Source organism: Pongo abelii, chromosome 1 (genome assembly GCF_028885655.2).
Source record: "Pongo abelii isolate AG06213 chromosome 1, NHGRI_mPonAbe1-v2.0_pri, whole genome shotgun sequence".
NCBI lineage: Eukaryota > Metazoa > Chordata > Mammalia > Primates > Hominidae > Pongo > Pongo abelii.
In genome coordinates this window covers 24,318,840-24,336,752 of record NC_071985.2, presented here as the reverse complement: position 1 = coordinate 24,336,752, position 17,913 = coordinate 24,318,840, and the positions used below count along the sequence as shown (strand labels likewise).

The 17,913-nt window shown below is 39.1% G+C and overlaps 1 protein-coding gene across 3 annotated transcripts in view; it reads left to right on the top strand.

The window, feature by feature from the left end:
• The window catches only part of DNAH14 (dynein axonemal heavy chain 14), a 499,118-nt gene that overhangs the window by 396,724 nt on the left and 84,481 nt on the right, over positions 1 to 17,913 (top strand). For all 3 annotated transcript variants that reach the window (XM_054519536.1, XM_054519533.2, XM_054519594.1), the window contains exons 61-64: positions 1,633 to 1,727; positions 11,875 to 12,034; positions 13,450 to 13,581; positions 13,968 to 14,063. In XM_054519536.1, the coding sequence (XP_054375511.1) occupies positions 1,633 to 1,727; positions 11,875 to 12,034; positions 13,450 to 13,581; positions 13,968 to 14,063 (483 nt within the window). The remainder of the gene's footprint in view (positions 1 to 1,632; positions 1,728 to 11,874; positions 12,035 to 13,449; positions 13,582 to 13,967; positions 14,064 to 17,913) is intronic.

Sequence of the window (17,913 nt, the reverse complement as noted above, 5' to 3'; positions counted from 1 at the left end):
TGTGATCATATGATTCATTCTTCTTTATTACTTGGATAATTAGACAAAACAAGAGCCACTTCATTACTTATGTTCTAAATTTATTTTTTCATTTTAATAAATTTTTGCTTTTGGTATGACCTGAAATTTTTCATTATGATTTGCTCCTCAATATCAGAATAACCTCTACTGATTTTAGCACTCACCTTTATTTCATATTTCACATGTTTTTATCTTAATTATATATATGTAAATAAAATTTTTAAATTCTAAAATAAAGCACCTCTCATATATCTATATAAGAAATCTGTAATTTCTCACTTACTTCATTGAAACACTCCAAAACATCTTGCCAAATGCAGTAAGTATTTCTTCAAAACCCAGGAATTCTGATGAATTTGATTTTATACAACTCCCAGTAAAAAAGAAAAAAAAAGTATAGCAGATTTAGAATAGTATATACTGCTTATCAAGTATACTCAAAATGAAGTTTCATTTTGCAAAGGTATCAGTGAAAATCTAACCCTCCACTTACAATTTTATACATCTAATAAGTGGAAATATTTACACAGAGTAGCTTCTAGATCCATACATTGTAAACCTCATCTCTCCTATACTAACCCACAAACTTCTGGCACCAGATCCTATAGGACAAGTTTCTATTACAATATGACCTCTGGGCTTAATGTTACCCCACCGGGAAAGTTGGACCAGCAGAAAACAAAAGTATTTCTGGAAGTCATTTCTATTTCAGACAGCTTACAGTAGTTTTATTATACAGGGAAGTAACTGTGAGCAATATAAATATAATTCCCAACTCAACTTTTTAGCCAGATCCCAAAATGTCCACAGCCACTCCAGCACCTGATGTGATAGGAAACCTGACAAAGAGTTAGGCAAAATGCAAAGAGAAATCATTCCTAATTTTTTTTTATTTTTTTATTTATTTTTATTATTATTATTATTATACTTTAGGTTTTATGGTACACCATGGAATACTATGCAGCCATAAAAAATGATGAGTTCATGTCCTTTGTAGGGACATGGATGAAACTGGAAATCATCATTCTCAGTAAACTATCGCAAGAACAAAAAACCAAACACCGCATATTCTCACTCATAGGTGGGAATTGAACAATGAGAACACATGGACACAGGAAGGGGATCATCACACTTCGAGAAATCATTCCTAATTGATTGCAGTTCAAACGTCTTACTTTTGCAAAATGAAAACATATGACCCTGCAAACATAATGGCAGGGCTGCTTGCACGGCCTTGGAAGGGGTGTGTGCAAGTGAGAGGCTGAAGTTTAAGCTTCATGGCTTCACAGTAATTCTACCCTCAACTGGGCCATTCCTCAAAAGGGCATTGTTAATTCTACACTGAGTCTAAGAGGTAAGGCAGAAATCACTCCGTGTTTTTGCTTCCCGTGTATACCTTCTCATCAAGGATTGAATCATACACATTTTAGGACTATGATACACCTTTCCAACAGTACAAGCATGTGTGCACATATCTAAGTCATACAAGATGCATAACTTATGGGCATTGTAAAAATATCAAATTATATTTTCCAAGTTCAGCATACAAAAATTTTAAATATGCAACTATATTGATTCATATGTATTTTGGGACCTATATTTTTATTGCAGAAAACTGCCAATGAACTAAAAAGTGTGCTGCCAGCCTTAGACAAGGCAATTGTGGCTCTGAATGCCCTGGATAAAGCTGATGTCGCTGAATTAAGGTAACTCTCCTAAGTTTCTTTTGAGTTGGAAAAGCTCAGAAAAAAACGTAAATTCATGTTTACTAAGCCCATATTCCATTTTTAGCCTATATACTAAGCCTATATTCCATTTCTTAATCTTGGTTTAAGATTTTTTACCCATCTTGGTTACTTTAAGTGTTCATTCTGTATGGTATATACTGTATCTTATCAATTTTATGATGCCTTCAATTGTAAGGCATACCAGTGTTTTTTGTATCCTTAAGAAAAAATGCTGGGGGGAGGAGCCAAGATGGCCGAATAGGAACAGCTCTGGTCTACAGCTCCCAGCGTGAGCAATGCAGAAGACGGGTGATTTCTGCATTTCCATCTGAGGTACTGGGTTCATCTCACTAGGGAGTGCCAGACAGTGGGCGCAGGACAGTGGGTGCAGCACACCATGCGCCAGCCAAAGCAGGGCGAGGCATTGCCTCACTCAGGAAGTGCAAGGGGTCAGGGAGTTCCCTTTCCTGGTCAAGGAAAGGGATGACAGACGGCACCTGGAAAATCAGGCCACTCCCACCCCAATACTGCGCTTTTCCGATGGGCTTAGGAAACAGCGCACCAGGAGATTATATCCCGCACCTGGCTTGGAGGGTCCTACGCCCACGGAGTCTCACTGACTGCTAGCACAGCAGTCTGAGATCAAACTGCAAGGCAGCAGCGAGGCTAGGAGAGGGGCGCCTGCCATTGCCCAGGCTCGCTTAGGTAAACAAAGCAGCCGGGAAGCTCGAACTGGGTGGAGCCCACCACAGCTCAAGGAGGCCTGCCTGCCTCTGTAGGCTCCACCTCTGGGAGCAGGGCAAACAAAAAGACAGCAGTAACCTCTGCAGACTTAAATGTCCCTGTCTGACAGCTTTGAGGAGAGCAATGGTTCTCCCAGTACGCAGCTGGAGATCTGAGAACAGGCAGACTGTCTCCTCAAGTGGGTCCCTGACCCCTGACCCCCAAGCAGCCTAACTGGGAGGCACCCCCCAGTAGGGGCAGACTGACACCTCACACAGCCGGGTACTCCTCTGAGACAAAACTTCCAGAGGAACGATCAGACAGCAGCATTTGCAGATCACGAAAATCCGTGGTTCTGCAGACACCGCTGCTGATACCCAGGCAAACAGGGTCTGGAGTGGACCTCTAGCAAACTCCTACAGACCTGCAGCTGAGGGTCCTGTCTGTTAGAAGGAAAACTAGCAAACAGAAACGACATCCACACCAAAAACCCATCTGTACAACACCATCATCAAAGACCAAAAGTAGTTAAAACCACAAAGATCGGGAAAAAACAGAGCAGAAAAACTGGAAACTCTAAAAAGCAGAGCGCCTCTCCTCCTCCAAAGGAACGCAGTTCCTCACCAGCAACGGAACAAAGCTGGACGGAGAATGACTTTGACGAGTTGAGAGAAGAAGGCTTCAGACGATCAGACTACTCTGAGCTACAGGAGGAAATTCAAACCAAAGGCAAAGAAGTTGAAAACTTTGAAAAAACTTTAGACGAATGTATAACTAGAATAACCAATACAGAGAAGTGCTTAAAGGAGCTGATGGAGCTGAAAGCCAAGGCTCGAGAACTAAGTGAAGAATGCAGAAGCCTCAGGAGCTGATGTGACCAACTGGAAGAAAGGGTATCAGTGATGGAAGATAAAATGAATGAAATGAAGTGAGAAGGAAAGTTTAGAGAAAAAAGAATAAAAAGAAACGAACAAAGCCTCCAAGAAATATGGGACTATGTGAAAAGACCAAATCTGCGTCTGATTGGTGTACCTGAAAGTGACGGGGAAAATGGAACCAAGTTGGAAAACACTCTGCAGAATATTTTTCAGGAGAACGTCCCCAATCTAGCAAGGGACACCAACATTCAGATTCAGGAAATACAGAGAACGCCACAAAGATACTCCTCGAGAAGAGCAACTCCAAGACACATAATTGTCAAATTCACCAAAGTTGAAATGAAGGAAAAAATGTTAACAGCAGCCAGAGAGAAAGGTCGGGTTACCCACAAAGGGAAGCCCATCAGACTAACAGCAGATCTCTCGGCAGAAACTCTACAAGCCAGAAGAGAGTGGGGGCCAATATTCAACATTCTTAAAGAAAAGAATTTTCAACCCAAATTTCATATCCAGCCAAACTAAGCTTCATAAGTGAAGGAGAAATAAAATACTTTACAGACAAGTAAATGCTGAGAGATTTTGTCACCACCAGTCCTGCCCTAAAAGAGCTCCTGAAGGAAGCGCTAAACATGGAAAGGCACAACCGGTACCAGCCGCTGCAAAATCATGCCAAAATGTAAAGACCATCAAGACTAGGAAGAGACTGCATCAACTAATGAGCAAAATAACCAGCTAACATCATAATGACAGGATCAAGTTCACACATAACAATATTAACTTTAAATGTAAATGGACTAAATGCTCCAATTAAAAGACACAGACTGGTAAATTGGATAAAGAGTCAAGACCCATCAGTGTGCTGTATTCAGGAGACCCATCTCACGTGCAGAGACACACATAGGCTCAAAATAAAAGGATGGAGGAAGATCTACCAAGCAAATGGAAAACAAAAAAAGGCAGGGGTTACAATCCTAGTCTCTGATAAAACAGACTTTAAACCAACAAAGATCAAAAGAGACAAAGAAGGCCATTACATAATGGTAAAGAGATCAATTCAACAAGAAGAGCTAACTATCCTAAATATATATGCACCCAATATAGGAGCACCCAGATTCATAAAGCAAGTCCTGAGTGACCTACAAAGAGACTTAAACTCCCACACAATAATAATGGGAGACTTTAACACCCCACTGTCAACATCAGACAGATCAACAAGACAGAAAGTTAACAAGGATACCCAGGAATTGAACTCAGCTGTGCACCAAATGGACCTAATAGACGTCTACAGAACTCTCCACCCAAAATCAACAGAATATACATTTTTTTCAGCACCACACCACACCTATTCCAAAATTGACCACATAGTTGGAAGTAAAGCTCTCCTCAGCAAATGTAAAAGAACAGAAATTATAACAAACTGTCTCCCAGATGACAGTGCAATCAAACTAGAACTCAGGATTAAGAAACTCACTCAAAACCGCTCAACTACATGGAAACTGAACAACCTGCTCCTGAATGACTACTGGGTACATAACGAAATGAAGGCAGAAATAAAGATGTTCTTTGAAACCAATGAGAACAAAGACACAACGTACCAGAATCTCTGGGACACATTCAAAGCAGTGTGTAGAGGGAAATTTATACCACTAAATGCCCACAAGAGAAAGCAGGAAAGATCCAAAATTGACACCCTAACATCACAATTAAAAGAACTAGAAAAGCAAGAGCAAACACATTCAAAAGCTAGCAGAAAGCAAGAAATAACTAAAATCAGAGCAGAACTGAAGGAAATAGAGACACAAAAAACCCTTCAAAAAATTAATGAATCCAGGAGCTGGTTTTTTGAAAGGATCAACAAAATTGATAGACCGCTAGCAAGATTAATAAAGAAAAAAAGAGAGAAGAATCAAATAGACGCAATAAAAAATGATAAAGGGGATATCACCACCAATCCCACAGAAATACAAACTACCATCAGAGAATACTACAAACACCTCTACAAAAATAAACTAGAAAATCTAGAAGAAATGGATAAATTCCTAGACACATACACTCTCCCAAGACTAAACCAGAAAGAAGTTGAATCTCTGAATAGACCAATAACAGGATCTGAAATTGTGGCAATAATCAATAGCTTACCAACCAAAAAGAGTCCAGGACCAGATGGATTCACAGCCGAATTCTACCAGAGGTACAAGGAGGAACTGGTACCATTCCTTCTGAAACTATTCCAATCAATAGAAAAAGAGGGAATCCTCCCTAACTCATTTTATGAGGCCAGCATCATCCTGATACCAAAGCCTGGCAGAGACACAACCAAAAAAGAGAATTTTAGACCAATATCCTTGATGAACATTGATGCAAAAATCCTCAATAAAATACTGGCAAACAGAATCCAGCAGCACATCAAAAAGCTTATCCACCATGATCAAGTGGGCTTCATCCCTGGGATGCAAGGCTGGTTCAATATACGCAAATCAATAAATGTAATCCAGCATATAAACAGAACCAAAGACAAAAACCACATGATTATCTCAATAGATGCAGGAAAGGCCTTTGACAAAATTCAACAACGCTTCATGCTAAACACTCTCAATAAATTAGGTATTGATGGGACATATCTCAAAATAATAAGAGCTATCTATGACAAACCCACAGCCAATATCATACTGAATGGGCAAAAACTGGAAGCATTCCCTTTGAAAACTGGCACAAGACAGGGATGCCCTCTCTCACCACTCCTATTCAACATAGTGTTGGAAGTTCTGGCCAGGGCAATTAGGCAGGAGAAGGAAATAATGGGTATTCAATTAGGAAAAGAGGAAGTCAAATTGTCCCTGTTTGCAGATGACATGATTGTATATCTAGAAAACCCCAGTCTCAGCCCAAAATCTCCTTAAGCTGATAAGCAACTTCAGCAAAGTCTCAGGATACAAAATCAATGTACAAAAATCACAAGCATTCTTATACACCAATAACAGACAAACAGAGAGCCAAATCATGAGTGAACTCCCATTCACAATTGCTTCAAAGAGAATAAAATACTTAGGAATCCAACTTACAAGGGACGTGAAGGACATCTTCAAGGAGAACTATAAACCACTGCTCAATGAAACAAAAGAGGGTACAAACAAATGGAAGAACATTCCATGCTCATGGGTAGGAAGAATCAATATCGTGCAAATGGCCATACTGCCCAAGCTAATTTATAGATTCAATGCCATCCCCATCAAGCTACCGATGACTGTCTTCACAGAATTGGAAAAAACTACTTTAAAGTTCATACAGAACCAAAAAAGAGCCCGCATTGCCAAGTCAATCCCAAGCCAAAAGAACAAAGCTGGATGCGTCGCGCTACCTGACTTCAAACTATACTACAAGGCTACAGCAACCAAAACAGCATGGTACTGGTACCAAAACAGAGATATAGATCAATGGAACAGAACAGAGCCGTCAGAAATAACACCGCATAGCTACAACTATCTGATCTTTGACAAACCTGAGAAAAACAAGCAATGGGGAAAGGATTCCCTATTTAATACACGGTGCTGGGAAAACTGGCTAGCCATATGTAGAAAGCTGAAACTGCATCCCTTCCTTACTCCTTATACAAAAATGAATTCAAGATGGATTAAAGACTTAAACGTTAGACCTAAAACCATAAAAACCCTAGAAGAAAACCTAGGCATTACCATTCAGGACATAGGCATGGCCAAGGACTTCATGTCTAAAACACCAAAAGCAATGGCAACAAAAGCCAAAATGGACAAATGGGATCTAATTAAACTAAAGAGCTCCTGCACAGCAAAAGAAACTACCATCAGAGTGAACAGGCAACCTAAACAATGGGAGAAAATGTTCGCAACCTACTCATCTGACAGAGGGCTAATATCCAGAATCTACAATGAACTCCAACAAATTTACAAGAAAAAAACAAACAACCCCATCAAAAAGTGGGCGAAGGATATGAACAGACACTTCTCAAAAGAAGACATTTATGCAGCCAAAAGACACATGAAAAAATGCTCATCATCACTGGACATCAGAGAAATGCAAATCAAAACCACAATGAGATACCATCTCACACCAGTTAGAATGGCAATCATTAAAAAGTCAGGAAACAACAGGTGCTGGAGAGGATGTGGAGAAATAGGAACACTTTTACACTGTTGGTGGGACTGTAAACTAGTTCAACCATTGTGGAAGTGAGTGTGGCGATTCCTCAGGGATCTAGAACTAGAAATACCATTTGACCCAGCCATCCCATTACTGGGTATATACCCAAAGGACTATAAATCATGCTGCTATAAAGACACATGCACACGTATGTTTATTGTGGCACTATTCACAATAGCAAAGACTTGGAACCAACCCAAATGTCCAACAATGATAGACTGGATTAAGAAAATGTGGCACATGTACACCATGGAATACTATGCAGCCATAAAAAAGGATGAGTTCATGTCCTTTGTAGAGACATGGATGAAATTGGAAATCATCATTCTCAGTAAACTATCACAAGGACAAAAAACCAAACACCGCATGTTCACATTCATAGATGGGAATTGAACAATGAGAACACATGGACACAGGAAGGGGAACATCACACTCTGGGGACTGTTGTGGGGTGGGAGGAGCGGGGAGGGATAGCATTAGGAGATATACCTAATGCTAAATGGCAAGTTAATGGGTGCAGCACACCAGCATGGCACATGTATACATATGTAACTAACCTGCACATTGTGCACATGTACCCTAAAACTTAAAGTATAATAATAATTTTAAAAAAAGAAAAAATGCTGCCAGTTAAACTGTGATGTGCTGTTTGTTATAAACTGAATCTCAATCTCTTTGAACTAAAAATGTGCATCTTAAAATTGACAAAATACAATATTACCTGGCCTGCAGTTCCAAAAATAAAAGGACAATGTTTACACATTATAAACGGCTGCTTGTACCAGTTTAGCTACAGCTTTTGGGAATGTACTAACACATATCTGAGACTGCAAAGTTGGACATTACCACAAGGTGTCACTACAGGAAGTGCAGGAAGTGCTTCCCCTTGCCGTGCCCTGTCCCAAACTTGATCCGGGTTAGGGCTAGGGGTTAATGATTAAAGAGAATACATAAGAAAATACAGGAAGAAATGAAACATTTTAGGCTACAAAGATCTGAGCCTATTAGTGCTAATTTGAATCTTTGGGTGAGATAATTTTTAGCTTGAGCTCCCCAACTCAACAAACAATGGGAACCTGCCTATAACATCTTGGAATGTGTTGAGTTTTCCACTATTTGTAGAAAATAGTATTTTAATAAAAGATGTGGAAATTTGGAGCAAACCTACCATGATATTTATAACATATTATTAGCTTTTGTGATAAGAATAGAAAATAGCAGAATTTTTTTGATCAATATATTTTTATGATGAACAGATCATATTACAATGCTGAAGTTAATACCCCTGAAACTGAAAAAATGCAAAAGAGAAACAAGCAAGAGAAGGAGGGAGAATTCTTGACTTCTTTTCCTTTCATTCATATGCACTCATTCTTATGCACTCATTTATTTATTTATCAATTCAGCAAATATCTTGAGCACACACTAAGTGCCATGCCCTGTTCTGGGCACTGAGGTTGTAGCAGTTAACGGTTGTGGAAACTGTTTCTGATGAGGTGATATTGGAGCAGAGAACTGAATGAAATTTGGAAGTAAACTAGGCAGGTATCCAGTGGAAGAGTGTTCCAAGCAGAGGAAATGGAAAGCACAAAAGTCTGAAGACAGAAATGTGCTTCTTGGGTTTCAGGAACTGCAAAAGACCAAGATGACTAAAGTTCAGTGAGCAAGAGGGAATGTCAGGAGATGACATTAGAGAAGTAACAGGGGCCAGTTCTTCCCCAACACAGCCCCTCATGTACCTCATGACTTTGTTCCAGAAGGTTCTATCCTCTTAGCTTTTTTTTTCTAGCAGATATTCCCTAGAGAGTGATCAGTTCAAATTCCCTTTAGCCTAATTTCTGAGGGGCAGTGTTTCATAGTGGTTAAGCACATGGGCTCTGATACCAAGCTTCCTGGCTTGGGATCCTGGCACTGCCACTTTCTAGCTGTATAAGCTCTCTGTGCCTGAGCTTCCCTTTTGTGCAACAGTGATTGCAGATGTTGAAAGGACTGAATGAGTTAATACAGGTAAAATGCTTGTAACAGAGGCTGGCATAAGGCAAATGCTCAATAAAGGTTACTTTCATGATAAGAGATTTCCTCTGATCAAGTAGGCCCTTTTCCCTGCCCTAGTAGTACTACAAAAGCTAAGAAAACCAGCCTTGTCTTTGAACTCTTTGAGTATGTCTTGTTTGTTGTTTGTTTGTTTTTAAAGATCCTCCTTTGTTATATTGATAATGTGTATTTCACTTTGCTCACTCCAAAATGCCACACAAATGAGGATGCCTTATAACCTGATCTCCACTGCTATTCTTGGACATGCAGCAGAGACATCTAGCAGATGCACAGCTTAGTCCATTCTCTTTCCAAGCTGCTATTTCTATCATCAAAATGCCAACAATTGCCCCATTATACTTTCATCCTTTGCCATTTTGCAACATGAACCACTAGAAGCAGAAAGCAGATAGTAGAAAATGCAGACTGGAGAAAATGAGGAAAGATCCAAGACAGACTAATTCTGTGAAGTAATAAAGAATTTTAAAGCAAATTTCCAGTAGACACGTCTCACTTTGAATCAAATATTTATTCCTGGAAAGTGGCACAAAGATTGTACTACAGTCGGTTTAATCCTGTTTCCCCTTTAATTTAAATTAAATTTCCTAGATAATACATTTTATCCTAGTATTATATTCACATCATATTTGTTTTAAACAGAGTCAAACCTGGGTAAAATTGAGGAAAGCTTCCTTATTGGAGCTCTCACTTCTCCTTTGTGGACCTTTTCTCTTTTTCTAGTTCCTCTGTTATCTTTCCCATTATTTCAAAAAGGCCAAGCTGATAATCTCAGAAAAGCAACCTGAAAAAATTATTTCAGAATAAGGTGCTAATGCTTGAATTATTCAAATGTGAAGATGATCTTCATTTTAAAATTAGACTGTTAAAGAGACTAAAGATTAAATCAAATGAACACATAGGTTAGAATTTCTAGTTGTACAGACACTGGGGCCTGCCTGAGGCTGAAGGACGGGAGGAGGGAGACAGTCAGAAAAAATAACTATTGCGTTCTGGGCTTAGCACCTGGGTGATGAAATAACCTGTACAACAAACTCCCATGACACAAGTTTACCTATATAACCAACCTGCACATGTACTCCTGAAACTAAAATAAAAGTTGAAAAAAAATTCTGGTTGTGAAATTCAAGGCAGGGGACCTTCTTGGTAAGCCCTGTGGATAATGTCATGCATATAAAGTTGGCTTGGTTGCCTTCCTTCTTTGGGAAGTCTGTGCGGTTTTCACTTGGGGAGGCTCATTACCCATGTGTGGACCTACCCTGCCTTGTTCCAAGTTCCGAATGCTGGTGCACAGCAACCATCACCCCCTTGTGATTTCTCTTTGAAACTTGCTTCTTATAAATGTTATTCTGAACCTGACTTTCCAAAGCATCAACTTCTTACCTAACAGTCCAGTGGCACGTCAACTGATTAAGACATAGTGAAGAGACCGCCTCCAATGTTCCAATAACAAATACATTATTAATGACTTGAAAGACAAATTCCCATCCACCCTTCCTCCCCTGACTCTGTTTTATCTGTGATTTTTACAGTGGGAATCTTAGATCAGGAAGAAGAAATGAGAGCATGTGTTTAAGGGGAGTTGGCTGTTATACCACTTCTTAAGTCACAAGAATACGGCTGACTCCCAACGCGTACACATGTACAGTGTCTCTGTGAAGCAGTCATCAGGAAATCAACCCTGGACTGAAATAAGAGAGGGGTTTCTATACAGTGAAGACTTTTTTTTTTTTTTTTTTTTTGAGACAGTGTCTCACTTTGTCGCCCAGGCTGGAGAACAGTGGCGTGATCTTGGCTCAGTCCAGCCTCTGCCTCCTGGGTTCAAGCAATTCTCCTGCTTCAGTCTCCAAGTAGCTGGGACTACAGGCACCCGCCACCATACCCAGCTAATTTTTTTATTTTTGTAGAGGCCGGGTTTTGCCATGTTGGCCAGGCTGGTCTCGAACTCCTGACCCCAAGTGATCCGCCTGCCTCAGCCTCCCAAAGTGCAGGGATTACAGGCATGAGCCACCATGCCCAGCCCAAGACTTTTTATAATAAAACTAATTAGCCTCTAACTCAGATGTAGTACTTATTTAAGTTTTATGCATTTCATCTTCCTAAAACTATAATATCCTTATATTTAAGATACCCAATTTTTAAAAGATACCTAAGTAATTAAATAGCTATATGTTGACAAATAGTTTTCCTTATCCAAATGTGTGTTAAAAATCTGTGTATATTGTCTTCTGAGATATTTACAGGGTGCATTTCATTTTTAATTGTGAAGTTGGTGAGATTTTCATCATCTATTACAGAGTATACACACGGCCTCCCTTCCTTGTACTGACTGTCATGAATGCAGTGTGTATTCTTCTGCAAAAGAAACCTAACTGGGCAACGGCAAAGTTACTTCTTTCAGAAACTGGTTTCCTGAAAAAATTGATTAACCTTGACAAGGACAGCATACCTGATAAGGTAAAAAGTTGATCTCTAATTGATGCATCTCATATTTACAGTCTGTGGGATCAAACAGACCACCTGCCATCTAAATTGTTCTATTCTTAGATGGAGAAACTATTTTCTAGGAAAATAGCTCTATTCTTCCAGGCAAGAGAGGAGTTGCCTAGTTGGATAGGGAAAAGAAATCCCAGTCTGAGAAAAATTTCATTCTGATTATGGCTCCCAAAAGTAGATGAGAAATACTGTATATCTAACTCCAAACTGTGTGATACCATTTAGAAATAGAGGTGGACCTGTGGGCATGTGACACAGCTAAGGTAGAGAACATCCTCAGTGAGCCCCAGCATGCCCCAGGCCATACCACCATTACTGACCAGACCGACCTTTGAATAGGGACTGTGCCTTGCCAATATGCCGCCTGGGGGACAGAAGGAAGAGGATGGTATTCCTAGTCACCTCACACCTGAAGTGCACAAGGAGACTTCAGAATTTTTAGATATCAAATTCCTGAAGCTGGAGAAAGTTAACCTGTTTTGTTTTTGTTTTAAAAGTTTCTTTTTAAAAAGTATAGCAAAGCTACTGCAACAACAGTAGCAATAGCAGGATGTTAACAAAGGCTTTTTCTCTCCTGATACTAGGTTTTTTTGTTGTTGTTTTGTTTTGTTTTGTTTTTTGTTTGTTTTTTGTTTTCTGTTTTGAGACGGAGTCTCACTCTGTCACCCAGGCTGGAGATCTCAGCTCACTGCAACCTCCACCTCCTGGGTTCAAGCGATTCTCCTGCCTCAGCCTCCCGAGTAGCTGGGGCTACAGGTGCCTGCCACCATGCCCAGCTAATTTTGTATTTTTAGTGGATACATGGTTTCACCATGTTGGTCAGGCTGGTCTCGAACTCCTGACCTTGTGATCTGCCCCCCCCCCCTTGGCATCCCAAAGTGCTGGGATTACAGGCAGGAGCCACCTTGCCCAGCCACTAGGGTCATTTTTGTACCCAGGCATGTGTCTTTGATTCTACTATTAAAGATAAGTTAATTTTTATGTTTTTTTAGACAGAGTCTCACTCTGTGCACTCGCTGGAGTGCAGCAGCATGATCTTGGCTCACTGCAACCTCTCCCTCCTGGGTTCAAGTGATTCTCGTGCCTCAGCTTCCCTAGTAGCTAGGATTACAGGCGTGTGCCACCATGCCCAGCTAATTTTTGTATTTTTAGTAGAGACGGGATTTCACCATGTTGGCCAAGCTGGTCTCGAACTCCTGACCTCTGGTGACCCACCCACCTCAGCCTCCCAAAGTGCTGGGTTTATAGGCATGAGCCACCGCCCCCGGCCTGAATATTTTAATATGAAATAAAATTTCAATCTAGTGTAGACTGGGGAAAACTTCAGGTGAATAATATTTCTTTCTCATGTAATACATTAACTGTGTTCTCTCTAGGTTTTTGTGAAGCTAAAAAAAATTGTAACCTTACCTGATTTCAACCCAAACAAGATTGCGCTGGTTTCTGTTGCTTGTTGCTCCCTGTGCCAGTGGGTTATAGCTTTGAATAACTACCATGAAGTACAGAAGGTATGCTTTTCCTCCTAAACATCTGTCATGATTTGGAAGTGGCACATCAATGTCCCAGAAATAATTTTTATTTAGCAATACTCAAATGAACTTGAGTGGAAAGGATACCTAAGGAGAAACACTTTAATCAAGTATGTTATTCTAACTCACACAGATGTCAAGTGCTCCCATTAAATTTGTTATTTATTGACAACTATGCTAGTATTTGTGTATTTCATTTTATTGTTTCACCATAATAGGCTACTTTGTACCCCACATATACATATAGTCCTAGGAAAGTTTAATTGTAACAATTGACATCTGTAAATGTCTTTCAAATATAAATGGCATTTTTTACAGTAAACCTGACGTTTTTGACACTTAAATGTTCTGACATTCTCTTTAAGGTTGTGGGCCCTAAACAAATCCAAGTAGCTGAAGCTCAAAACGTCCTTAAAATTGCGCGACAAAGACTTGCTGAGAAACAAAGAGGTTTACAGCTGGTAAGAAATACAGTTCAGTTCTCAAAATAAGACAAAACACCAGGACAATGTAATTATCTCAGGAGAGCTTATCAGTTTCAGATAAGATGGAAATAATAATATAGGTAGTGAAAAGATTGTGAGGATTAAGTAAATAATATTATTGGTAATATTATTAATAATATATATAAAACTTGTAGTGCCTACCACATAATAAAACACTCTATAGAGTTCATTATTATTGTCTTCATAATATTTTAATTTACTATTTCACCAAATTTCTCTCAGGAGATCTTTACAACTTCAGTTTACCAAAGCCTTAAACAGTATCAATCTGTGTTCTTTTTTTTTTTTTTTTTCCAGTCTGTGTTCTTTAAAAAAACTGTACTTTACTGGGCACAGTGTCTCACGCCTGTAATCCCAGCACTTTGGGAGGCTGAGGCAGGTGGATCACCTGAGGTCAGGAGTTTGAGACCAGCCTGGCCAACATGGTGAAACCCCATCTCTACTAAAAATACAAAAATTAGCTGGGCATGGTGGCAGGTGCCTGTAATCCCAGCTACTTGGGAGGCTGAGGCAGGAGAATCTCTTGAACCCAGGAGAAGGAGGTTGCAGTGAGCCGAGATTGAACCGTTACACTCCAGCCTGGGCAACAAGAGCAAAACTCCGTCTCAAAAAAAAAAAAAAATCCAACTGCACTTAACCTGTTTATATCATTACCCTGTTGCTTTGTAAAGGCATGATTATTCCTTAAATGTCTTGATTTTAAATTAAAATACAGTAACATTATCATTATGAGAACTGGAACTAGAATTGATATCCCTGTTACCTATTTAGCTCACATACATTTTGAGAGTGAGCAAAGTAATACATTTCAGAGATGGCAAACAGGCAAATTCAGTCCATTGACATCTTTTGACTTATTACAGTCTTCCCACCCCTCACCTCATTTTGATATAATCAACATTTTAAAATATGGAGATTTTACTTAATATCCGATTTTCTGTCTTTTCCTGAAAACTCAGATAGCTGGCAACTCTGGGCTAGCATTCCCACTTGTCTGTAGGCAGCCCCCACTCACTTCAAGCGTTTCTGCTACCTGTTTGGCCCCATAGGCATTTCTGGCAAACTGAGATATATTAAAAAGGATTGGATATTTTTGAAGGAAAAAAACAAATTTGAACTGAATTTATATAGATATATCATTTCTTGCTGATATTTGTTGTAGCTTATAGTCTATAGAGTTTTGTTTGGATGGATGCTGATAATAGTTAATGTTTATTTAGCACTTACTGTGTTCCAAGCACTGTGGTCATTTAATCCTCATGTAATCCTCACAACAACATTTCAAAGTAGATGTTTATAAATGAGAAAACTAAATTTTAAAGATTTAGTAAATTTGTTCAAGATCTTAAGCTAATAAGTGATGGTGCCCATGTTCTAACCTAGGTCTGTCTAACTCTAAAGCCCACACACTTAACAGGCTTTTAAACTGCTACATTTTAAAATATTTATATCCAGAAGTGATATCCAAAATATCTAGCAACCAGTGTGGCATAGGCACCAAACTGATCAGAATGGACATTTGTCGTGCGGGTAGAAGCAGAGTCTTGGAGGCCTCCAGCTGAGTTTGAAGAGAAGGTATGGGGCCAGGGTAGGCAATGTGTGGCTATAGAGGTGCTTCCTGGGACATGGAGCAGGACCCTTTAGCAATCACTACAGAAATACGTCAACATTTTCACAGTTGTTGTGCCTGTGTAGTATATACCACTGAATATCAGCCCTATTTCTGTCTCAGAATGGAAGAAACCCAAGAAAGAAAAAAACAATTTCTTCAAAACTTTAAGAATAATACATTTAAACATTATACAATTTGGAAAAACAGGGCATTCAAGAAGAAATAATTTTTAGTTTAATGAAAGTGTTTGTTCCTTTTTTGCAACAATTACTAGAAACTCTATGTAAACAAATTTAAAAACCTGAAGGATATGCCCTGTTTTCTAGGACATTTTTAGTCACTGAAAGTCCATTTAAAAAAAAAACAAACAAACTTGAAAGCTTAAACAGTCCAAAAATCATGGATTTAAAAAAGAAGTCATAGATAGAACAACCAGAAGGAAGACAAGGAAACAGAGAACCTGAACAACTCAGTAAACCAACTAGACCTAACAGACATATTCAGAATACTCCACCCAGCAACAACAGAATACACATTCTTCTCAGTTGCACCTGAGATATTCACCAGGGTAGACCATATGTTTGGCCACAAAATAAGTCTCAATAGATTTTAAAAGACATATGCCATAAAAGCATCTTGTCTAGCAATAATAACATGAAGGTTGAAATTAGTAACTTTTTTTTTTTTTGAGACGGAATCTTACACTCTCACCCAGGCTGAAGTGCAGAGGCGCAATCTCGGCTCACTGAAAGCTCCGCCTCCCGGGTTCACGCCATTCTCCTGCCTCAGCCTCCCGAGTACTACAGGAGGCTGTAGTCCCCTCCTGGGACTACAGGCCCCCGCCACCACGCCCGGCTAATTTATTTTTTTGTATTTTTAGTAGAGACAGGGTTTCACCGTGTTAGCCAGGATGGTCTCGATCTCCTGACCTTGTGATCTGCCCGCCTCGGCCTAGCAAAGTGCTGGGATTACAGGCGTGAGCCACCGCACCCGGCCGACTAACTCATTCTTAAACAACCAGTGGGTCACAGAAGAAATCACAACAGAAATCAGAAAATACTTAGAGACAAATCAAATGCAACAACCAAAACAAATGGGATACAGCAAAAGAAATTCTCAGAGAAATTTATAGTTGTAAATGCCTGCATTTAAAAAGAAAAATATAAAATCAATAACCTAACTTCACACCTGAAGGAACTAAACAACGAAGAACGAACCAAACCCAAAGCTAGCAGAAGAAAAGAAATAATAAAGATTAAAGATAAACAAAATAGAGAATAGAAAAAAAAATAGCGAAAATCAATGAAACCAAAAGTTGGTTCCTTGAAAAGATCATCAAAATGAACAAACCTCTAGGGGAAACAAAAAGAGAGAGAGAGAGAGAAGAAAGAATTTCTAGACTTCAAGACAGGTCTTTTTAAATGACCCAGTCAGATAAAAAAGAAAAAGAAGAAATAATTTAAAAGAATGAGAAAAGCCTTCCTCACATATGGGACACTATCAAGTGAAAAAAGATTCAGATTTTGGGAGTTCCAAGAGAAGAGATGAGAAACGGCATCAAAACCTATTTAATAAAATAATTTCTGAAAACTTCCCAAGTCTTGAGAGAGAGGTAGACATTCAGATCAGGAAGCTCATAAATCCCCAAAGAGATTTAACCCAGTTTCTCTCTGAGATACATTATAGTCAAACTGTCAAAAGTCAAAGACAAAGAGAAAATTCCAAAAACAGCAAAAGCATTATGTTACATATAAGGGAATCTCCATCAGACCAACAGCAGATTTCTCAGCAGAAATTTTACAGGCCAGCGGAGAATGTGTATTTATAACACTATCATTTGTTTTTAATTACAATATTTTCAAATGGTAGGGAGAAAAAGACAAACTGTACATTCCAGCCAGAGCCACATTACCTTCCATCTCTCAACCACAGGCTTCATGAGAAGTTTCTAGTATTTGAACTCATTAAAATCCAATTAATATACTTAAAATGTATATTTTTTACGCTTAATATTTTAAAATTTAGCTTACTAGTTAACTCCATCAGTTTTAAGCCCTTCGTGGAAATTTTCTCCTCACTCAGCTACATACTTCCTTCCAGTTAAAAATAGGTCTTTTATTTGCCTGGACCCTAATATAAAAAATATTTCTGGAAAATCTAAGGAACTTTGGGGAAAAAAACAATACCAGAACT